The following is a 25,810-nucleotide window of genomic DNA, read 5'->3' on the forward strand; positions in this document are numbered from 1 at the left end:
TACACTGTCAACACACATGAGGAAGTATGACGTCATGATCCTGAGTGAGCCGAATTCTGTCCAGATTTGTGGTCAGATCTCGGCAAATCTCACACAAATCCAGCTCCCTTCAACACCCATCTTGAAATGGGGACAATGGTTCTGCTCAGTGCAGCACTCTGTGTAGGGCTGCAACTAGGGATGTCCCGATCCGATCATGTGATCGGAAATCGGGCCCGATCATGTGGTTTCAGACTTGATCGAAATCGGACGTTGCATCCCGATCAGGAATCCGTTATAGATTTTATCCTCATTATTTTGATCAGCGCTATTAAGCTCATTATTGCAGATTAATGGGCCTTCCACGCGTCGGAAGCATCAGAGGCGTGAGACGCGTTGCTTTTTAGAGGCGTCAGAAGCGTCGCTTTAGCTCGGCTTTTGACGTGACGCTTCTGACGGGCGCGCATTGCCGCTTGTCAGCAGGCTGACACGGTCAAAGTTCAACCCAATCTTTTTTTTTTTTCTTAAATTGAACAAAAGAAAAAACATAAGTTCAACGGACAGAGGTGGGGGGAGTTACGCACGCAAAGTTTCTTTCGCAGAACTGCTGTTGGTGTGCTTACATGCTCAGCCTGACGCCTCAATGGAATGACAAGAGGATGATGGACACTTTCCCACCAAAACTCTTGCACAGTCATCCCTCCGTGCACAGCAGGACCTGGTGCTGACCAAGTCCTCTGGATGACGATCTGTCATCTGATTAACAAAAGAACAAAACAATTTGTTCTGTGAACGTTAGTCTGCAAAACGGAGCGAGAGATGGTGTGTGTGTGCACAAGCGACGTGCACACTCATCACATTTAGGAGTGCGTCTTAAAGAGCTTCCGTCTTCATTCACGTTCGCTGCACTGCTCTGAACTTGTTGAACACTGATAAAGCATCAGAGGGGTACACTGAGGACTGTCAGGACGCAAATGTTTTTTACTTTTACTTTTCAAGTTGACTTTTGAACGTTTGACGCTCTGAGCTGTGACGTAGCTTTGCGCTGTCCAATAGGAACGACGCGTCGGGCCCAAACACAGAAGAATAGTGGCAGAAACCACTGATCTGTACAAATGGTAAATGGACTGCATTTATAAAGCGCTTTTCCATCTGCATCAGACACTCAGAGCGCTTTACAATTATGCCTCACATTCACTCCGATGTCAGGGTGCTGCCATACAAGGCGCTCACTACACACCCCGAGCAATAGGGGATTCAAGACCTTGCCCAAGGGCCCTTAGTGATTTTCCAGTCAGGCGGGAATTTGAACCACAGATCAGTGCAGAAACCACGTGTCTGAAGAAAAATCCTTGGAAATGTTTTTGTTGTTGTTTGTTACCTCAAAATTTCTGATTACTGATTTAAAAAAGTTAGAACACTTGTAATTAAAATAGCTAAATCAATAAATGGTTCTTTAAAACCTTTCATCTATAAATTAAAACCACCTGTTATTTCAGATTAGATCATTTCTTGTTAACATAAGGAACTTTTGACATTTATTTTTAGACAAATAAAATAACATGGAAATTTGTACATTTTTTAAGTCTGGTGGATTATTACTTAATTGTTCAAGCTACTGCAAGGAGAAGTGCAGTTTAAGTGATTTATCACTTAAACATTAATTAACATAAAATAAGGTGATTAAAATGAAATTATTATATACGAGGTCTGTTAGAAAAGTATGACCTTTTTATTTTTTTTCAAAAATCATATGGATTTGAATCAACTGTGATTGCATCAGCCAAGCTTGAACCTTCGTGCGCATGCGTGAGTTTTTTCACGCCTGTCGGTTGCGTCATTCGCCTGTGAGCAGGCTTTGTGTGAGCAGTGGTCCACCCTCTCGTCGTTTTTTTATTGCGAATAAATGTCTGAACGATTTGGAGCTTTGCTGCATCAATTTTTTTCTAGAAACTGTGAGAGCCCTCCAGGTGGACACCGTTTGGAAAATTAATATGGCTTTCAGGTACGATTTTGTGGGGATTACACAGATTAAGGAGTGTTACTGCCGCTTTAAGGACGGCCCACAGCGTCTGAGAGCGCGGGACAAAACCACCTCTGTGTTGGTCTCACAGGACGGCTTTCAGGCGGCTTCTGGTTGCTTTTCAGTCGTGTGATTATCCGAGAAATTGAGCATGAGCTGGACATGCCCCAACATGTCCTGTGAGGCTTCATCACGGCGTTGCTTTGCGCCATGCGGCTCCACCACGACGCACGGAACTCCTCGCTTTCTTTCCATGAAAAAAACTCCTGTAACAGTGGAATGTGCCGTTCATTTCTAAACTGGCCGCTGTCTTGATCCGGTATGTCATCTGACTAGCACAGGAATTGCGGAAGACGTGGACTTCAGCACTTTTTCGGCACATTGAGACAGACGAGCGGAGGAGTTCGCGCATCGCGGTGGAGCCACATGGCACAAAGCAACGCCGTGATGAAGCCTCACAGGACATGTTCTGGCATGTCCAGGCTCATCCACAATTTCTCGGTTAGTCACACGACTGAAAGCCATCTCAAAGCCGTCTTGTGAGACCAACACGGAGGTGGTTTTGTCCCGCGCCGTGAACGGCACGGGTGGCGCAATCCTCCGCTTTTCTTTCCATCAAAAAAGCTCCTGTAACAGTGGAATGTGCCGAAAAGTGCTGATGTCCACGTCTCCTGCCTTTTTGTGAAAGTCAGCCGACGTCCCGGATCAACAAAGCCTTCACGTTGGAAATGATCTGGTTGTTTCTGCGGGGTGTGAGCCTGTCGATCGGCGCTCGGAGCGCGACGCGCTGTCAGACGCTGTGGCCCGTCCTTAAAGCGGCAGTGACACTCCTTAATCTGTGTAATCCCCACAAAATCGTTCCTGAAAGCATATTAATTTTCCGAATGGTGTCCACCTGGAGGTCTCTCACAGTTTCTGGAAAAAAATTGATGCAGTTAAGCTCCAAATCGTTCAGACATTTATTCTCAATAAAAAAAACGAGAGGGGTGGACCACTGCTCACACAAAGCCTGCTCACAGGCGAATGACGCAACCTACAGGCGTGAAAAAACCTCACGCATGCGCCCGAAGGTTCAGCTTGGCTGATGCAATCACACGTGATTCAAATTCATATGGTTTTTGAAAAAAATAAAAAGGTCAGATACTTTTCTAACAGACCTTGTACTTAGCTTTTGTTCATTGTTCATTTAGTTTTTTAAAGTATTAGATTGGGACTCTATCGGCAGATACTCAGATGACTTGGAATCGGATCGGGGCAAAAAAAAAACCTGATCGGGAATCCCTAGCTGCAACAAACGATTATTTGGATCATTGATGAGGATGGGTTTTCGACTTGATTAATCTGATTAGCTGGGAATTTTTTAAATGTGCCAGGGAAAACAGTTTTTCTCTCCTTCCATCACTTTATTTAACAATAGAACATTATTTGAAAACTTAAAATACTTGAAAATCAACAAATTGTCATTGTTTTATCAAAGTGCTGAGTTGCCATAAACAACATTGAAACATATAAATGTTATAAAATATATGGTTGAAAAAAAGAGGTATTTTTGTTGCTGCAAATGAGGAATTAGCACAACCAGTTAACCATAAAACCTAATCAAAACTGTAGCCTGACTCATATGTGCAACATTCTCTGTATAACTTGTAAACTATGTGGTCATTTCACAATGACACATGTGACTCGTGTCTCTTTCTCTAAAATTGTATTGTAGCATTATTAGTTATTATTATTACTATTATTATTGTTGCTATTATTAGTAATATATAAATAAATATTAATTAAATATAATTTATAATACATTTGACTCTTTTATGACAACAAACGCTGAGCCATTAATTATTATACAGAAAACAATGCACAAACATGCTGAAATGCCAGCAGCTTAATGCTAACTGTGACATTGAAAATGCCATAGACATGCTAACGCTTTAGCATCTGTGTTAGCATAAAATACATCTATCAACTGTTTCAGAAGACTATAACAGGTCAGTTTAACATAAAAAAGGTAATATTACTCAGACATATGCTCTTTAGGGTTTTAGTGGGGGAAAAAAATTAAGATAAAGCGAAATAAAACAAATGAAACCAACGAAGCAGCAGCTCAAACCACTCCTTCATTGGTTCAAGATTCAAAGCAAAGCTTGGTTAATTATATGGAAAGAAACAAAACTGTGTTGCCAGTGGAAATGTGACGTTATCTGTCACTCAGAGCCTCAAATCCACAGGAAACTGATGGATTAAGCAATATAGCCACCGAAAAAAATATTTAAATATGTAACTAATCCATTTGCTGTATCTCTCACAGTGTGACACAGCTTTTATAAAATAAATATTCCCACAACCTTTGAACGGTTTGAGGTTTCATCAAGTTTTGTTTTTTTTGTAGTCAGTTATTTCACATCGTTTATATAGTGTAAAAAGCAACCAGCTGTTCTGCTGCTGTTCTTGAATATTAATATGTGATTCACATTGATGATTTTGTGTGGATGCAGACAGCAAGTCTGGAAGATTCCACAAAAATGTGTACTCTGAATAACTGGACTTGTAAGAATGAGATGATGATAATAATATTGGGATCGGTGTGTTTTTGTATTTAGATCGGTTTCCTTTTGTTGTGGTTGGCCGGAGCAGGCAGGTCTGTATGAGCGTCTGTAATCAGTCGTCCTGTAGCACACCGTGTTCTGCTGCATGTATGATTATTATCTTCCCCAGAGATTAGTCAAAGGCCTTTTTCCTCTTCATTCACCCTCCAGCATACTGCAGCACTCCAGATGCATACGTACACCGCAAACACTCTTCTGAGCAGCGGCTTCTCTTTATAGATGTCTCTTTGCACGATGCATGTGGGGAAAAAAAAATCCCAAAATGATTTTCTTTTGCAGAGGCTCATCAGCTCCACAAAGCAGAGTGGCAGGTCAAGGTGGAATTTTTGTGCTGAGTTTTTGTTTCTGGATAGAGCCACAGTTTTTGCTGTCTCTTAATTGATAAGTTAATTGCTGGTGGAACAGTATTGAACTTTGATTTGCTCCAGTGGATGCCAGTGAGGACACTGTATAGCTGCTGAAAAAGAGATTGATGGGTTGAAAAAAGGAAAAATTCCACATTCCTCCCACCATCATATATGGATATGTGTGTCAAAATAAAATCATCAGGTTAAATGTGGTTCAGCCAGTGTTGTGAGGATAGCGTTCTAGTTTTCTGTTTCAATGAACAGGTGACACTTTTCTGCTTGGGCGTCCAATCAGAGCAAAGAACAAAAAAAAAATGTCTTGTTCCTGATTCATCTGTAGAACAAACCACCAGTAAGTCTGTTTGTGAAAATCTCATGCCTCTGCATGAGTATTGTTCGCGGGGTTGACAGTAGTTCATATTACGTTCCCAAAGTATTATTGCATATGTCATTCATGTCTTATCCACAGGCAAATAAGAAATGAATACTCTTTACGTGGCCAACTAAATCACAGTACAATTAAATGTGTGTGATTTGTTCGCTGAATTATTTCAGTAAGGAGTTATACATGTCTGTTTTTGTTCTGTTCTCGTTTTCTCATTTGTAAAATGCCTTCCTCAACAGCAGATTTCTGACAAGTCTGTCAGAAAGTTTTGTGTGTACTCAAAACTTTGAAGTGAACATCAGATGGAGAGCTTTCTTGGTGGTTGCAAGTGTAAACCATATTGTCTTTTTTGTTACTTCTGTGATATACCTGGGTCCATATCATGTGGTTGTCAGATGTTTCAGACTGAGCTTCTGATTGGCCAGGTGTCCAACACCAGGCTGTGAATTCAGCACTAGGTGAGGCAAGCTAGTTCCCAGTGTGCATCCGGATGTCAGGAAACACAAACATCGACGTATTAAAGTGTAGGTGACACAAAAATGCACAGATAATCATTAAAAATGATGAAATGTTGATATTTAAAAAAAATCCTGAACAATAAAAGTCGATAAGGATAAACAACAGCTGTCTAAGCGAGTCCAGTTTGAAGGTGATTCTGAAGAAGCTGTGGGGGATACAGCCTTGTGGTTTTGAGCCTTATTTGGACCACAGTGGAGGAAGAGCTTCAGACTGACAACAGTGATGATATTGGCAGAGTTCAGAAGACAGAATGGTGATTATAAAAAACAAAAAAAGTAATGTAGGCGATTTCAGCATGTAGGTGGAGATGATAAACTGTTTTGTTTTTTCCCCCAGCTCTGTGGTCATAATCAACTGATTAAAACTTTAAGTTTGTTTTTTTTTGTCCTTGACATCAGAAAAAGTAATGAGGAAGTGTGGATTTTTTTTATTATTTATTTTTTCTTAGAAACAGGTACATACATTTCGAATCAGGAAACTGACACACCACGTGCGAGGGACTGAAAACATCAGCTATTTGAAATAATCTTGTTTCCTTCCTGGTTACAGTTAGTGTATTGTACATTAGTAGCGTGAGAAACATGCTATTATTAAAACCATTCACAGAAGGAGTTACTATAAAGTCTTACTGTCCATTTTGGTGAGATCATCTTCAGTCTGACGAAAACGTATCCACATAAAGCCTAAATTTGGAAACGACATCTAAAAATAATTTAATTCTTTGTCCTGCTTGAGGAAAAGTCCCCCTGTGACAACGGCCAGGTTACAGCGCCAGCACAGGTGTAATCCGTTGATTGCCGGCTGATGGTTCGAGTTTCTTCTGTGAATGGAACCTCTTCTTCCTCCACCGCATGCTGCTTTTCACCGCAAGTTGAAACACTTGTAACAGCTCATCTGCTCATAACATCACATTATGCACATGATGAAATTATCCCATGATCCACAAAACAATAAGATAATGTGAAAATACTCAGTTCCGCCTCCGTGTGGAGTGGAGACGACGCATGACACCGTGTATGCGGGCTCATCAATATAAGTGTTCCACCTGCCAATCAAAAGGATTCTGCCTGTCAGACTTAGCCGTTCTGACACGTATAAATACTGTGCAGCACCGACTCGAACCACTCGGTGGAAACGAGGCTGTCAGTAAAGTCTAAAAATCCATAAATTTGCTGGATCATTGTTTAAGCCACAGTGTTAAGAGTGTGGGATAAAACGTGCAGCTGGTCAACAATTCACTCATTCCGACGCATGTAATCCTTAAGAAACTGAAACCAGCAGACTCCACCTGCAATAGTGTTTTCATAAAACGTGCAGCAAACTCATCCAGCCGGCATAACTCCAGAAATTAAGCACTTAAATCGTCCGTTCGTTAACCATACAAATGGAGCTGTTAAGTAAATGGTTCTCCCGCTGGGATCACTTCCTCCTTCTCCAATCTAGTGACTCTCCTAAAGTTCATGGTTTTAGTGATGCACAGTTCAAAATCCGAATATTTTTCTCTTCAGTGACACCAGAGAAAAGCATTCATTTCAAACTGTTGTTTAATTTTAACTATATATATATATATATATATATATCATGTCACCTACACTTAAGTGATAATTTGCCACCAGACAATTATTTCAATTTGTGACTAATCAGTTTACCTAGTTTATCAGTTTACCTGATAAGCCGTTACCATTAGCGGGCTGTTGTTTTCTGGGACTGAACACGCTTTATGCAGGAATATATGCAAACATGATTTGACTATTTGTAATGGTTTTGTCTACATAATTTCATGTTACCTGGGTGCAACAGATTGATGGTTATTTTTAAGAGGTGGGGATCTACTGATTGTCTTCCTGGGTGGTTGTCATCCAGGGCCCAAGGTGGCTGCGTGGTGGTGCGAGTGTATGATCCCAGATCCCCAATTCCCAATTTCATTATACATTGTATAAGGCACTAAAGTGATTCTAAAATTCTCTGATTCTGTTCTGTGTAGGCTCTCAGTTGTCCAGGTGGTTTCCATAGTAGAGAAGCTTGAATCTTCGACTGGACTGGGTTGCTTGACGCGCGGATGTTTCGCTTCAAATCGCAGAAGCTTCCTCAGCTAAAATTTCTTGGTCTGGCAGTCTGACTTCTGTCTGACTCTTGTAGAGAAGATAATCAGAAGTCCAAGAATCCTGATTCTGATTATGGTTCAAGTTCTTGCAGGGGTTGTGCATTAATGTGTTTGCTTATGTTAGTGGATCTAATTTGTTTTAGGGGCTCTTAGCAGGCATCATTAAAAGGTTAGATGGTTAGTGGGTGAGCAAAAGACCAGGGTCACTCAGTTTTAGGATCACTGCTTGCAACTGCATGAGTGCATGCCAAAAGTATTTGGTGAAAAGCCAAATTTTATGTACATATTTATTGTCAGAATCCCTTCAGGCATCACTGACAGATCTCGGGTACATGTGCACCCACTATTCTCTTGATTATTTGACTTGAGATGGGAGGTACCCGGGTGTCACAGGCCTCACCGGTCTCTTGCAAGAGAGTGCACCAGATTATGGATTGCACAAACCATCAACAATGTCATAATACAGACCACATGTTGGGCCATTTATTTATTTTTAATATGCCAAAGAAAACTAAAGGCACCTTGACACTTGCATGAATTTGATCCCCGCACTGGCAGGCAGCAGACATGGGATAATCACAATCTGTAATTGTAATCGATTATAATCATGCCATTTTTTTTTTCATATCTGTAATTTTATCCAAATTAGATCATTGTAGTTCATGCATCCATCCTTCCATCCATCCATTTTCTTCCGCTTTATCCGGAGTCGGGTCACGGGGGCAGCTGCTCATGCAAAGCCGCCCAGACCTCCCGATCCACACACACCTCCCCCAGCTCCTCGGGGGAACCCCAAGGCGTTCCCAAGCCAGCCGAGAGATGTAGTCCCTCCAGCATGTCCTGGGTCTTCCCCGGGGCCTCCTCCCAATGGGACATGCCCGGAACACTTCTCCAGTGAGGCGCCAGGGGGCATCTGCAAAAGATGCTCGACTCCGAGCTCCTCCCGAGTGACCGAGCTCCTCACCCTATCTCTAAGGGAGCGCCCAGCCACCCTGCGGCGGAAACTCATCTCGGCGCTTGTACTCGCGATCTCGTTCTTTCGGTCATGAGCCAAATCTCATGACCATAGGTGAGGATCGGAACATAGATCGATCGGTAAATTGAGAGCTTTGCCCCCCTACTCAGCTCTCTCTTCACCCACGACGGACCGATACAGCGACCGCATCACTGCAGACGCTGCACTGATCCGTCTATCGATCTCACGCTCCATCCATCCCTCACTTGTGAACATTGTAGTCATAATTTAATTATCTTTGTAGAAAAAATGTAATTGTGAGACAACACAAATTTGTCTGAAGATTTCATTTCTATTAGTACCAACAATATACATTTCACTGGTCACACAATACTGTATGGCAGACTAATTGTAAACTCTGATTATCATCCTAATAGGAATGCATGTAGCCTCCAACTACAACCACATGAACGTTAACACCTGTTTCCAAACAACCCCCTACAACTGTTTGACTATGAAGTGATGTAACATTTCTTGTCAATAGCCAAGACAAAGGGGCAGACATGCACAAACAGAATTTCTTTGTTAGAAAGTCCAGCTTCGTCAGGAGCCTCTGGAGCCCTAATCTTCAGACATTCTTGTCTACTGGAAGGCTCATCAGTTCAAACTTGGCTCGCAACACTTGCAAATTCCAGCCATCTCTGCTCCAGTTGAGCGCCTATTGAGTATTACTGGACGTATCTTTAGACTGGTGCTTGCTGAAGGGCAGAACCTTTGAGAGATTTAGGTTTTTGAAATGCAACAAGAACTTTAATTTTCAAATCTGTTCTGGCATGAGAACATTTTTCACGTTCCGGCTGCTTGTGTGTCGGTGGGGCATCTTTGCCAGTGTCACTGGATGCATCTTTGCAGGAAAGTCAACAAAAAGTTCACGTATTTCTTTACTTTAGTTTTTATTAGTATTCATAATTAATTGTAATCATTGAAATGTAAATCATTTAATTGTAATCTGACTTTCTAATTGGAATTGTAATTGTAGAATTGCAAAAAAAAAATCTAATTGTAATCATTACAATTTTATGTAATCACCCCATGTCTGGCACGCAGTCTTGTGTGCCAATGAGTAAATGCCGTTGTGAACTGTGTATGGCAGTGCGCAACTTTTTTTCAAACGTCTGGCATGCATTAATTTCGTGAACCTACCGTATTTTCCGGACTATAAGTCGCACCGGAGTATAAGTCACACCAGCCACTTTATCCATTATAAAGAAAAACCATAAATACGTTATAAAGAAAAACCACAAATAAGTTGCACTGGACTATAAGTCGCATGGACATACAGGTATGTTATCTTAACATGAAAAGTTCAAATGATAATATTGTGATGGCTACCGTTTTCGGATGCATATTCACTAGTCGTAACTTGTAATCTGCAGAGCATGATTTGTTTTTGGTGGCATTTTTTCGGGCCTTCTCCGTTGTCTTAAGTTATTAGTAATGTTGAAATTTTTATTTTTTTATGGTAGTCAGAGTCGCAGGAACAGTCACACAAGCCTTGAGTGCCCTCTCGTGAGCTGCATTTTACCTACGGATATGTTTGTATTTTGCGGACCACATTGCGAGCCGAACCATAACCGCACCATCGCTGAACGGTTCTTTTCTAACATATTACCCGCTGTGGACCATAGTACACACCAGGTGTCAGCTGCCGACGTTCGTGCAGCACCTACCTGTGCAGCTCATGACCTCCCCGTGGTGTCGACGCCAGCTCCTTCCAAGTGCAGACGCTAATCCTCCGCCGTCGCTACCCCAGTGCTCCCACGCAGCTCTCAGCGTCAACTTAAACCCTCTGCTCACACTGATATCCAAGGGTTGAAGCTGTTTTGTTAGCCCTCCCGGAATAACAGCAAGCACCGTGTTCATCTGCTTCACACCCTGTTTCACAATCATTGTTTCACAATCATTGTCTGGGTGAGGTGAGGAATACGCGTCCAATATTCTGTTCTCTGATTGGTTATCGCGACCAGCATGACCTATAGGACAGCCGCCATACTACAGTGCCCATGATGCATTGCATTTCCATTTCCGGTGGCCATTTTAAAACATAGAGCGACTCTGTCACGTAAAATTGTTTTATTACGATAAATTAATTGAGAATCTACCGATATATTTTTAATTTATAAGTCGCTCTGGAGTATAGGTCGCACCCCCGGCCAAAACATGTAAAAAAGTGCAACTTATAGTCCGAAAAATATGGTAGTCATGAACATTGCGCAACCTATTCAAAAGCACGACAGGTCACTGCGTGTCATTACGCGCAGGGCATCTGAGCAATTATGATGAGATGTTTACATCTGTGATAAACATAATTTTACAGATACATTATCTAACTCATAAGAAGGTATGAAAGTGCAACCTTTTACCCAATTCATTATTTTATTTATATATATATAATGCGTTCTGCACGACGCGCACAAAACAGCCTTCAGCTGTAGATGGCTTCTCTAATTCTGGGAGCGATGACCAGAATGGTTTCATCAGCCAAGTTCTGAGAGCAAATACGTCATCGGCTGTGAAATGACTGTAAGTGTGGAGTCATGCGGGACGCATTGGCGCGACAAATTGTTGGGCAGTGTTCCTGCAAGTATCAAGGTGCCTTTATAATACCATAGAGGAAAACTACTTGTATCATTGTTTGCCTTATGGTCAACTTCACTTATTGTGTTTTTTGAACTCTGCCTTCTGTCATTGTTCTTCTTCATGAGCTCCCCACATGCGTATGAATAGTCCATCCCGTCGGCTGCTCCCTTGAGGTGGATCTGCATTTTGAGTGCCCTTCCTGAAGTACTCTACATTACATGAAGGAATGTGGCATGGGTGGGGTTTGAACCGAGAACCTTCCGTACTGAAACCAAGTGCACTAACCACTTTTCCACCAACGAGATTGTTATATTGTGGGAAGACAAATTCTGACTGTGTGGAGAATTTCTGCTGGTACAGTGAGAGGGATACAGTATGACCCATCTTTATTTGTTTCTGTGTCACACAATAACTTGGACAGCACTGCAGAATCATGACAGTTTTAATAGTATAATCATGCTGTTAACATCACAGACCATTACGTCCCAACTCACAGTTCAGGTGAAATTGCTGACCAGTTTTTTTTTTTTTTTAAATCTTGCTGTCCTGGGTATATTCATTTTTCTGACCGTACATACAAGGTCTGTATGTCTGAGTGTGTTTAAGCAATGCCTTCTTATCTCATGTGGGCTTTGTGTAACTTTCTCTCTCTGGTCTTTCTCCAGATTACGTGTACTTTGAAAACTCCTCCAGCAACCCGTACCTGATACGCAGAATAGAAGAGCTCAATAAGGTTTGTTTTTTGTGTGTGTGTGTGTGTGTGTCAGTCTGTTTACCTACATAAAATCCTCATCTTTTTTCTTCCTTTTTTACTCTTAAAGTCTGTGCACTCATTTTCTTGTCTCTCTCCACCTGTTTTCATTGAGATAAGATGGAGTATACACGAGACGTTTCATTGAGATAAGATGGAGTATACACGAGACATTTCAATTCCGATCATAAATCATTCTGATGGGAAATGGACACATTAACATGGTGGAAGGGTTTGTGAGCTCCAGTGATCCTGGGAGCTATGATGTCTGGAACATTGTCCCAGGTAAAGGGACAGACTGTTTAAAAAAAAACTGACCCTTTCATGAGTAACACAACGTGAAAGAGTTAACTCACCCAGATTAGGGAGACCAGGACCTCCTCCTGGAACCAGGGTTGGGGGCAGGTGCCTGGTGTCCTATAGCCACGGGGCTCAGTTGAGCTCAGCCTGAAGAAACATGTTGTGAACCCACCATCCACAAGGAAAGAAGGAAGTGTCTGGTATGCTGCTCAGTGGGCAGTGCACGGGTGCACACGCCCACACAAACTCACACTTGGCACTACAAACAGTGTCAAAAGCTTGTTCCCACATGAAGCTTTTGAATTAAGATTTTAGTTTTGTTTCATTTTCGACTGCTTAAATTGTTCTGGGTTGCGGTGACAACAGACCAAGCAGCTTATCCCACATTTCCCTATGCTTGGACAAGTCCTGTAACTCTTCCTGTGGGATCCTGAGGTGTTCCCAAGCCAGCTGGGAATATAGTCCTTCCAGCATGTCCTGGGTTTTCCCTAGGACCTCCTCTCAGTTGGACTTGCCTGGAAGACATAAGATTTTAGACTAGATTTCTATTCTAGTCATGGACTGTCCATCACAAACACCATGTTCGGACATAAGGATGCTCATAAATGTACATAGTCCGCGGGCCAACATGGGTATATTAACTTATATTTTCCTGAAGTCCTAGAGTGTCTCATTAATGAAATCTAATGTTAACATTGAAATTTTGGGATGCACTACCTGTTTTTCACACAACAAATACAGTGTTATCCAAAAGTATTGAAGTATTGTAGCAGTTGGTGTTTCACAGTTTTAATTTGTCATTTCAAATACAAAAAAGTATCTTTTAAAAAAAAATTATCTTACTTAAACTCACACTGAAAGCAAATCTCTACAACATGATATAAATTAATTAAAAATATAAAGCCAAGATGATGTGTTGCATAAGTAATGGAACGCTTTGTTATAATACGGTAAATAATCCGTTTTATTGCCAGTTTTCTTCAGACAAGTCAGGGGATGGATACATGAACATTTCCAAGTCACTGAATATGTAAACACAGTTGTTAGACAATAAATGGCTTCATCCAACCATCCAATCCAAAGTTTTTTAGTTAAAGTGCATTCAGAAAGTATTTACAACAACTCAGTTTTTGTTATACAGCCCTGTTCAAAAATGGATTAAACAAATTTTTTTCCATCAAAATTCTGCACACAATACCCCATAATGACAATGTGAAAAAGGTTTTTTTGTTGTTGTTTTTGTAAATTTATTAAAAATAATAATAAAAAAAAACCCTAAGACATCACATATACTTAAGTATTCACAGCTTTTTCCATGAAGCTCAAAAATATTTTGAGTCCACCTGGGCAATTCAGTTGATTGGACATGAATTGATAAGGCACACACACCTGTCTACATATGAGGTCCCACAGTTGACAGTGCATGTCAAAGCACAAACCAAGCATGATGTCAAAGGAATGTCTTGAGGCACAATCTGGGGAAGGGCACAGAAACGGTTTAGATTCACCAGGACTCTTGCTAGAGCTGGCTGCTTGTCTAAACTGAGCGGTCAGGAGAAGGGCCTTAGTCGGGGAGGTGACCAAGGACCTGATGGTTACTCTGTCAGAGCTCGAGCATTCTTTGTGGAGAGAGAACCTTCCAGAAGGACAACCATCTCTACAGCAATCCACTAGTCATTCCTCTATGGTAGAGTGACCAGACGGAAGCCACTCCTTAGTAAAATGCACATGACAGCCCACCTGGAGTTTGACAAAAGGCACCTGAAGGACTGTCAGACCAGGAGAAACAATTCTCTGCTCTGATGAGACAAAATTGAACTCTTTGGCGTGAATGCCAGGCGTCATGTTTGGAGGAAACCAGGCACCATCCCTACAGTGAAGCATGGTGGTGGCAGCATCATGCTGTGGGGATGTTTTTTAGTTGCAGGGACAGGGAGACTAGTCGAGATTGAGGGAAAGAAGAATATAGCAATGTACAGAGACATTCTGGAACCTGAAACCTTCAGAGCGCTCTTGACCTCAGACTGGGGCGAAGGTTCATCTTTCAGCAGGACAGTGACCCAAGCACACAAGCCAAATGTCAAAGGAGTGGCTTCAGGACAACTCTGTGAATGACCTTGAGTGGCCCAGACAGAGGACCAGATCTGACTGAACATCTCTGGAGAGATTTGAAACTGTGCACCGATGCTCCCCATCCAGCCTGATGGAGCTTGACTTGAGGTTGAAATGCTGCTAAAGGTGCATCAATAAAGTATTGAGCAAAGGCTCTGAATACTTATCTACATGTGATTTCTAATAAATTTGCAAAAAAATTCAAAAGAAACTTTTTTCATGTGTCGTTATGGGATATTGTGACTAAATTTTTGAGGGGAAAAATACATTTACTCAATTTTGGAATAAGGCTGTAACATAAAATACAGCGAGTGAAGTGCTGTGAATACTTTCTGGATACAACTAGCTACAGTACATTCGTCTGTAGATTAAAAAAAATTTAAACCAAATTAGCCTCTCTTAACATCCCATTCAGGAGTAAAAAGAACTTTTTAAACTTGAGAGAAGTTCTGATTTGATTCATAATATATATATATATATATTATATATATTTATTTCATTCATTTAAAAGAAAAAAACAGAAAAGCAGAAATAAAAAAACATTACAAGCCACTGAATGAAAAGGAGCAGATGGAAGAACAAGTCTTATATTTTCTGCCCCTTTTTTACAATACAATCTTGCAATATCAAGCATCATTATTCAACATAATTTAACAGATTACATTTCTTTGACTTTGTCACGTGCCACTGACTTAATAAAAATATTATTTTTGGAATCTAATGACATGAAAAAAAAATAGTGATAAGTTGTTTTTTTTTTCCCCTCTCCATATCGCCCGCTCTAGTTGCTGGACCTCTGCGCTGGTCTTGGACTGTCCATAACAAACACTTTGTTTGAACACGAGGGTGTTTAGAAGCACACTTGGTACCAGAGTACACTTTGTACCAGAGCTTTCTTGGATAAAAGTCAATGATTGATTTGGTAATTATGTCATCAGACCTACACCCATGTGTCTTGAACATTTTGGTGAGTGGAAGCAGCAGAGTTGTTAACTGATCAGCGTCCGATGGTCTGGGGTGTGTCACCAAATTGACCTGGGAAAACAATACATCAAATGTACCGCATCCCCAGGATGTAGTTTGAATGCACAGACTGTCCTGCACATTCAAAACATTCAAAAATCTATCTATTTTTAAAATTACATTGCCTCTGTTTTGTGATTCTCATCCTGGAAACATGGAACAGCAAACTAGGGTCTCTGTTTACACTGTCTCACGGTGCTAAAGTCAGACACTGCTGTCGCTGCTCACGGATTAAAGATGCTTTGTGTATGTTTTTGAACACAGCAGCAAACACTATACCCATCCAATATTACTGTTTTTAATGTTTTAAACATTATTTCTGACTAATATATAACATCCATCCATTTTCTATAAAAGGTTATATTTACACACAACGAAACTGAGTTTGCAGCTAGCAACCAGACTGTGATGTCATGATGCAGCTCTACTCTGGTTGGCTGTCACCCCCAACACTCAAAAACTAAACTGAACAGATTGAAGCAGAATGTGACATTTTAACCTCTTATAATTCAATTCAGTTTTATTCATTTCTGTAGCGCCTTCTCACGACAGTCGCCTCAAGGTGCTTCACACAATACAAATTCACAACAGAATAAATTCAATAAAAAGGAAACAATAAAATGTAAAAACATAAAAGAATAAGAAGAAAATACAAGCCAGACATAAAAACATAGTATATTAATAAGACAACCTAAAAAAGTGGCTCTTTTTAATCTTGATTTAAAGTCTCCACCAAGTCCAACGGCCCTTATAGTCACAGGGAGATCCATTCCACAGAGCAGGGGCACAGTAAGAGAAAGCTCTATACCCCACAGACTTTTTATTCACCCCAGGAACACACAAAAGTCCTGCACCTTGCGAACACAAGGCCTGAGCCGGTACGTAGGGCTTAACCAGGTCAGCCAGGTAGGGAGGTGCCAATCTGTGAACAATTTTATAGACCAGCAGCAGAACCTTAAAATCCGATCTGGCAGAAACAGGAAGCCAATGAAGGGATGCCAGAGTGGGTGTAATATGGTCAAACTCTGCTTTGTGTCAGAAGTCTGGCAGCAGCATTTTGCACCAATTGAAGACCCCTAATGCTGGACTGCGGCAAAACAGAAAACAGAGCATAGCAATAATCAAATCTAGAAGAGATAAATGCATGTAGAGTCTCAGCATCAGCCATAGATAGGATGGGACAAATCTTCCCTATATTTCGCAGATGGAAAAAAGCAGTCCTCGTACTGTCTCTAATATGGAGGTCAAAGGGCCTTATAATACCTCTTGAAATAGGTCGAGGTTAGCCAAAGTTATCTTTGAAATTGTTCAAGGTCTGTCACAAGAATTTTCCCTGTTAATTTGAACACTGTGGCAGTAATAGAACTGGACTTATGCTGAGTACGGGCGTACACAAAGCCTTTGCAGTACCTGATGGCCTCTGGTCAAAATTACAAATCTTGAATTATTTTTAATTTTGCTTCAGTTTGACAAATTTCCTGCCAATTCTGAGCATGCAAAAGAATAACTACATCCAGCGCCTGTTTCATTTTAAAAGACCCGCACCCCTATAGTGCAGTGGGTGTCTCCCACCCAGAATGTCAGCTCCTCATTGTTCTCTCCAATCACAATGTAGTTTCATCCGTTGCTGACTCCTTTTTGTGGATTTTAAAAAGGCTTATAACCACGTACCTTAAGGTGGCTTGTGGGAAGTACTGTGTTGTTGTTGTAGTGTGGAGTAATGGGTCCACAGCAACTCACAATCCAGTCTCTATAAATGACAGTTCTCGGTATCCACATTCTCTGCATTTCACCAGACTTGTTTCTGGTGGGTTTTGAACTCTGTGGGCTGCCTCTGGTTACCAAGTCTGTTGATGATTTTCATGGGCATAATGATTTTAAGGCTCAGTCGGGGATTGAAGGGTGTCCAGCTTGGTGACCGCAGATGTTCATCATCTGCTTTTTGCATATGATGTGGTTCTGTTTATTTCATCAGTGACTGGCCATGTGCACTAGGCAGGTTTGAGACTGAGTATGAAGCAGTTGGGGTCAGGATCAGCAACCGCAAATCTGAGACCATCGTTTTCTGTTGGGAAAATGGTGTATTGTCCCCTCTGGGTTAGGGGAGAGTTCCTACCCCAAGTGACGGAATTCAAGTATTTTGGGGTCTTGTTTACGAGTGGGAGTAAGTTGAGTGAGATCGATAGGCGGGTTGGCGCGGCGTCTGATGTATGGATGCTGTACCGGGCTGTCGTGGTAAATAAAGAGCTGAGCCAGAAGGTGATGCTCGTGATTTACTAGTCAGTTTACACTTCTGTCCTCCCTTTGGGTCATGGCTGAAAGAACAAGGTCATAGATACAAGCAGCAGAAATGAGGTTACTCCACACTTCCTCCACCTCCAAATGTATTTTGCACTGCAGATTTTTTTTTTTTTTTCTTTTCATGAAATGCTCTTTTGCTGTTTCAGCAATCCATTGTTGCTATTAAAAGTCCCACTTCCTTTTTCTTTCTTGGTGAGCACCACTGTGCCCCGGGGGGTTGGACAGACTGGGATATAAATTTTAAGCCATACTACCCAGCCCTAGCAAAGATCGTGACCTCAAACCTCTTCTAATTTCATAATTTCATTCATATATTCGTTATGTCCATGCCATAGCAGCAAAACAGCCCCACAACACGATCGAACGGCCATCATGTTTTCTATTGGTAGACTGTTCTCATACTTGCAACCTGCAGTTTGTCACCTAGGTATAGCTACAGTTACGGGATTACAATCGGATGTGAATTTTTAATTGTAAGATGAGTAGAATTGTCCACCTACATACAAACTTTGGTTTCTTCTCTGTAGTACATCCAGAACGACTGGCTGACCTGTGATTGCTTTTGTGCGAGCGTTAGTGTTGACTTTTTCTTCCTTTCTTTCAGTAGTGGTGTACTACTTGGTCTTGGCTCATGCAGCTTTACCAATTTCAGGGTGCCGTGTGGTTCACATTAGTCACCACTCAGTATTACTCCAAATCAATTTGGTGTTTACAACCCCTGGCAAAAATTATGGAATCCCCGGCCTCGGAGGATGTTCATTCAGTTGTTTAATTTTGTAGGAAAAAAGCAGATCACAGACATGACACAAAACTAAAGTCATTTCAAATGACAACTTTCTGGCTTTAAGAAACACTATACGAAATCAGGAAAAAAATTGTGGCAGTCGTTAACGGTTACTTTTTTAGACCAAGCAGAGGGAAAAAAAAATATGGAATCACTCAATTCTGAAGAAAACATTATGGAATCATGAAAACAAAAGAACGCTCCACACATCACTAGTATTTTGTTGCACCACCTCTGGCTTTTATAACAGCTTACGGTCTCTGAGGCATGGACTTAATGAGTGACAAACAGTACTCTTCATCAATCTGGCTCCAACTTTCTCTGATTGTTGTTGCCAGATCAGCTTTGCAGGTTGGAGCCTTGTCATGGACCATTTTCTTCAACTTCCACCAAAGATTTTCAATTGGATTAAGATCCGGACTATTTGCAGGCCATGACATTGACCCTATGTGTCTTTTTGCAAGGAATGTTTTCACAGTTTTTGCTCTATGGCAAGATGCATTATCATCTTGAAAATGATTTCATCATCCCCAAACATCCTTTCAATTGATGGGATAAGAAAAGTGTCCAAAATATCAACGTAAACTTGTGCATTTATTGATGATGTAATGACAGCCATCTCCCCAGTGCCTTTACCTGACATGCAGCCCCATATCATCAATGACTGTGGAAATTTACATGTTCTCTTCAGGCAGTCATCTTTATAAATCTCATTGGAACGGCACCAAACAAAAGTTCCAGCATCATCACCTTGCCCAATGCAGATTCGAGATTCATCACTGAATACGACTTTCATCCAGTCATCCACAGTCCACAATTGCTTTTCCTTAGCCCACTGTAACCTTGTTTTTTTCTGTTTAGGTGTTAATGATGGCTTTCGTTTAGCTTTTCTGTATGTAAATCCCATTTCCTTTAGGCGGTTTCTTACAGTTCGGTCACAGACGTTGACGCCAGTTTCCTCCCATTCGTTCCTTGTTTGTTTTGATGTGCATTTTCAATTTTGAGACATATTGCTTTAAGTTTTCTGTCTGATGCTTTGATGTCTTCCTTGGTCTACCAGTATGTTTGCCTTTAACAACCTTCCCATGTTTGTATTTGGTCCAGAGTTTAGACACAGCTGACTGTGAACAACCAACATCTTTGCAACATTGCGTGATGATTTACCCTCTTTTAAGAGTTTGGTAATCCTCTCCTTTGTTTCAATTGACATCTCTCGTGTTGGAGCCATGATTCATGTCAGTCCACTTGGTGCAACAGGTCTCCAAGGTGTGATCACTCCCTTTTTAGATGCAGACTAATGAGCAGATCTGATTTTGATGCAGGTGTTAGTTTTGGGGATGAAAATTTACATTTACAGGGTGATTCCATAATTTATTCCTCAGAATTAAGTGATTCCATATTTTTTTCCTCTGCTTGGTCTAAAAAAGTAACCGTTACTGACTGCCACAATTTTTTTCCCTGATTTCTTATAGTGTTTCTTAAAGCCAGAAAGTTGCCATTTGAAATGACTTTAGTTTTGTGTCATGTCTGTGATCTGCTTTTTTTTCTACAAAATTAACACCTGAATGAACATCCTCCAAGGCCGGTGATTCCATAATTTTTGCCAGGGGTTGTAGCTGATGTAAACGAATAAAGAATAAACACAGCACTTTTAATCAATGAGGGAACAACTAAAGTGTATCTTTCATTTGCTATTTTAGTCATTATATTTAGATTGTCATTGGAAAACAAAGTGAATTAGGGCAAGAGTGCAGCGTTGTAATGGTCTAGTGCTTGCTGCAGTCCAAATCATCTAGAAGTGTGAGAATGCCTAAAGGAGGAAGCTGTCCTTTGTTGCATCCGCCTTGACTGTTAATTTTTATTGTGGCTCACCTCTTTGTTCACGATCCTGTTTTCTCTAGCTGAAAAATCAATGCTGGTGTATCTATACACGTGCAAGTTTATCCACAGCTTGGCCTGCAGCGCTGCACCGGCACAGGAGCCACTTGCATAATGCAGCTGCACAGTGTGATACAGGCTTGTTCCCCAGTCAAAGGATTAAGCTTATTTATGTAACACTGTTGTATGGAGAGCTTGTGCTGAGCACCACGAGGACCGCTTCAGACTGCGCGCTAATGGCTGCTGAGCCCATTGAACGGATAGTAAGAGACCAGCTCTCTCTCCTCATCCAGGAGGTGGTACGTGCACACTTGATGTTTGTGTTCACTCGGTCTGTTCTTGGATGACAGTCTGTGCAGCCTCATCTGATTTCCTTCTGTTCATCACAATATTTAAAACTGACCCACCACAATAATAAATAATAATATATATATATGAGGGAGTTACAGAAGAATCAAAATATATTTTTATTCTTCACACACAGTGTTGTGTGACAGCTTATGTCTGGAATATGTGGGGGTTTTTTTTTGGGGGGGGGGGTGTTTTGACAATTTTCTTGCTCAAAAATGCAAAAAATCTGAACTAGAAATTGATGAGAATTAAATTCTAAGATCAGAGTAAGTAGAACTGTAATGTACACCTCTGTCATGGGCCAACAGTTTGCTTACGTATTTTATAAACAAAAAACGTGCACCGTGATCATACACAGTAGCTTATATTTGTGACTCCTGCACTGTGCATCAGAGGTTTGATGGGTGGACTTGATTATCTTTGTAAATTAAATTTCTGATTTTAAAGAGTGGATTTCACACTAACTTTCCTTGGATTCTCAGCCCACGAGCAGGTGTGAAGGTGTCTTCTAAACTGCCACACTACAGAAAGTGCAGTTTTTGGATCGTTTGTGGACATGCCATTTTTATCAAGATGTGCACATTTGTGCAACATGATGTTGCTGCATCGGCATAATTGCCTAAATTTACTGGGTTGAGCCTCTTAAAAGCAAATATTTCGACAGTTTCATAAAAATAAATTCAGAATCTCTGCCTGCTTGTGGAAGTAAACATAAGTTCTTTGTAGAAGCAATAAATGGATTACATTTATATATCGCTTTTCATCTGCATCAGACTCTGAAAGCGCTTTACAATAATGCCTCACATTCACCCCGATGTGAGTGTGCTGCCATACAAGGTGCTCACTACACACCGGGAGCAACTAGGGGTTTAAGGACCTTGCCCAAGGGCCCTTAGGGCCCTTTTTCCGGTCAGGGCTGAGATTTTGAACCGAGGATCCTCTGGTCTCAAGCCCAACACTTTAACCACTAGACCATCACCTCCCCTTTAGCAATAGGACAAATAAAAGTTTTAAGTGTCTATAAATGCATGACAGGCTAAAACCTTTAGCAGGACTTACAGTATTCATGTTTTAATATGGACCTAAACTGTAACCTTTGCCCTTTCACTTGTAGACAAGCCAATGGATGTGGAGGCCAAAGGTGGTGTGTCGTTCAGGAGGCGAGGACATCTCAGGCATCTCAACACACTCGCTGACAGCAATGCACGTGAGTATCAGCTGTTTACCATTTTTAGACCCAACAATAGTACTACTTAAATAAAAAAGAAATATTATCTAGTGGTCATAACACAATGGCGGGGGGGGGGACAAAAAAAGCAACATCGTCCGGTATCTGCCATTCAAACTCTTACATGCATGATTTCCAGGTAAGCATTCAGATACAACAAATACGAAAGTTCTGTCGCTGGTGTCATCATCGACACTGTGGATTAAATAATCACCAGTGAGTCTCCGGTGCCCATTTTTGACATCTCGTGAGATTTTTCTCACCTTGGTCTCAATGGATCACGGTTTCATGATTTCCGCAGTACCTGAGCTTCACACCACACAGCCCGTGGGTTTATTTACACCGTGCTAATTTAAAGTCCTAGCAAAGCACCCATCACGCTTTTCATTCCCATTTCTGTATTTTTAAACGGTGTGTCTGCTCTGAGTGAAGCTCCTCCTCATATTGAAAAGCTTCACGCTTCACTGAACATTTTTGCTTCAGGGTTTAAAGTCCGACAGTCCACGTTTGTCTGGGGATGTCACAGTCACTGCTCTATTTGTTTGATGGCTCCTCATCCAGACTTTTTTTTTTCCCTTCTTTTTCTAAAAAGAAGTCTTAAAATATTTTAAATTATGTAGATTTTCTAGCCAGTCTGCTCTATGTGTGCCTGATATCGTCAGATCTCAGAAGCTAAGCAGTGGTTCCTGGTTAGTATTTGGATGGGAGAACTCTCACTGGCCGTGGACTGTTTCTCCAGGTAGAACTGGGGTTGTGTCAGGAAGGGCGTCTGGTGTGAAACGTGCCATATCCAAAGCTGGTCTGCACTGGATCTGCAGCCTCAACAAATGGGGGCAGCGGAAAGTCAAACAACAACTTCATTTTTTTCTCTTTAATATTGCACAGCACATTATCAGTGTGTATTATCATCAGTGTAATTATTTACGTGCTTGACAGATGGATATGTGCAGCATCACATTTTTCTTTTTTTAAGACCCATATAGTCATTTGATGTGTACCATTTTTGTTGGTCCTTGTTGTTGGACTGTGAAAGTCAGTAATTGTGGGCACATTGAAATGTGCAAAATTGACAGGACTTAGCCTGTGGTAAGTTAAAAAAAAAAAAGACATTATTATGACCACATATTTTGTTGGGAAGTTTGTTTACTACCATTGCATATCCAAAATAAACTGTATTGTGTGATGACAAAGTAATTAAATGTAATTTGACAATATTTACCAGTTGGAGCTCAGCTGATTCAACATTTAAAGGAACAGAGTTATAAATACACCTGGTTTTCAGTTTGGATAAATATTGAGTCAGTAAAGAAGTGGAATAATGTCTACTTGCATTAATGGGCCTGTCACACGATTTAACCAGCATATGCTGGCTTACGAAAAATTTGGTGAATACGCTAGCTACGTTGAATAGGTTATGCAGCTATTATACCATGACGATTTAGCCAGCGTATACCGACAGCCCCATTTCCAAGGAGCAGTCCGGGTCGAAACGGTCAAGGCTTGTTTCTATCGCCAGCAGAGCCGTTTTGTCTGGTAGGCGGAGCATGGAGATGTTGACATGCACATCATTGAGAGCGCGCACGCTTTCACTCGGCCTCGCCCCTCCACACGGAGGCCACAGAGTTTTAAAATTTTATTTTATTTTTTATCTACGTGGATGATGGGATTTATTTTCAATGTGTGCAGACTGCTGAAGAATTGACCGATGCCTGTGTTAAATGTGACATGACAGAATGAGGCGCTGTGCAACTCTTTCTACTTTTAAAATAAGTTAATTTTCTTGTTGTGGTACAAATCGCCCATGTAAGAACAGGTCTATAAGTTGAACAAAGTTGTCTCTCTGTGTGATCTTGTCCTGTAATTACATGTGATCTGCTATATGAGTATTACTCTTATGACCACCCAAAATATTGTGGTGTGGTCCATTTGAACACACGATGTTTTTACTTTTATGATGTCTGATGAAACATCTGCCTGTCGGCTGCTCTTCATATATTTGTATTTGAACATTTCCACACAGTTTTCTGTTGATGGACCACAAATGTCGTTGAAATGATGAAGTGGTTTGAGGTACAGTTGGAGCTGCTTCGGGCAATGCTGTTTGTAGTAGGCTATTAATACCCCGCCCCCAGCCCCACCCTAATCCTGCATACGTGTCATGTGATCAGACCTTTGAGGGGGGGGGGGGGGGGGGTGGCGCTAATGGCATGCAGACTACTGAAGCCTGATCACATTCGTTACCTCCACCTCAGCGTCAGATCCCCCTCCCTCCTCCTTCTCCTGGGCCTCAGTCCTCCAGACAAAGACGTCTGCTCACACTTGCACACAGAAGCGTTAATGGTGGTGTTGTGCCACAAGCTCTGCTTCTAAATGAGAAGGATTGTTTGCTGCTAATGTGGGCAGACATCTGCGATTTGGCCAAATATGGTGATGACAGTAATGTTTTTCCTCTGTGTCTGCTGGCAGAGCTGCTTCTTCGTGGCTCCTCAACATCATTTTGCCACAAGGTTTCTAAAGCCTGTTTTTGTTTTTTTTGTTTTACTTGTGCAAATGTGCCATTTAGGATGAGCCACAGTCTAAACTACAGAACAGAAACTTGACACATCCTCCACTGGCCGATGGCCTGAAGGAGGATTATGTTGTGGCAGTTTCTGTCTGTCTCCTTTTTACAGGTTGGTAATGCATATATTTTCATATCGTTCCAGTTGAGCTCATTTTACCAGAGTTATGACCCTTGATTAGCAAAGCTAGACTGTCAGTTTCACGTTTGGGTGTCTGCATTCTGAAATCAGCTCCTCTCAGACTTTTAGTAGGAATTTCATATAACTTGGTACAAATACTTGTTATAGGTTGTTAATATGCATATTGTAATATTGCACAAGATCAACACATTTTGGCACCGTTATGACGTTTGATTAACAAACCTAGACACTGCCACGTTCATGAGTTGGTAGCCTGCATTCTGAAATCAACTTCTCTGTTTTTTTTTTGAGGCATTTTTGTACATCTTGGTACAGTTGAAGTGTACCTATGATGAAAATTACAGACCTTGTTCATCTTTCTAAGTAGGAGAACTTGCACACTCAGGAGCTGACTAAATACTTTTTTACCTCACTGTACAGGAGGCATCTTGAAGCTATTATTACCCTCAAAGGCTTTTGTACGAAGTATGAAATACATTTCAGTAAGCTTGTTAAATATTTATTCCCTGTGTCATTCCATTTACCACAATAAGACCCCTTTAATAATTATGTTATTGCATCAAAGACCATTTCATTTTAAGAATGTCCAGTGAACAATTAAATCTGGATGGAAAAACATCATGAATCAAGCATCTGTAGACTTTGTTTTTTAAACCTGTTGGAGCTCTGTGTAGATGTTAATTAAAGATTGTTAAAGTCTAATCAGCAATTTGTGTGTGAACGTTGGTAAATGGGCAAAACACCACATTTGACATAACAGAAGAAAGCTAAATTGATATGAAAAATATTTAACAGCATTTTATCTTCACGTGTCGTAGAACA

General features: G+C 41.0%; 2 protein-coding genes across 2 annotated transcripts in view; both read left to right on the forward strand.

The window, feature by feature from the left end:
- Nucleotides 1–25,810, forward strand: part of LOC117504818 — a 3,434,143-nt gene that overhangs the window by 3,321,623 nt on the left and 86,710 nt on the right. The window lies entirely within an intron of this gene.
- Nucleotides 1–25,810, forward strand: part of mta2 (metastasis associated 1 family, member 2) — a 74,748-nt gene that overhangs the window by 13,393 nt on the left and 35,545 nt on the right. The window contains 2 exon segments of the mRNA XM_034164586.1: nt 12,224–12,291; nt 22,178–22,265. Of these exon segments, the coding sequence (XP_034020477.1) occupies nt 12,224–12,291; nt 22,178–22,265 (156 nt within the window).

The sequence above is a fragment of the Thalassophryne amazonica genome, chromosome 23, assembly GCF_902500255.1.
Source record: "Thalassophryne amazonica chromosome 23, fThaAma1.1, whole genome shotgun sequence".
NCBI lineage: Eukaryota > Metazoa > Chordata > Actinopteri > Batrachoidiformes > Batrachoididae > Thalassophryne > Thalassophryne amazonica.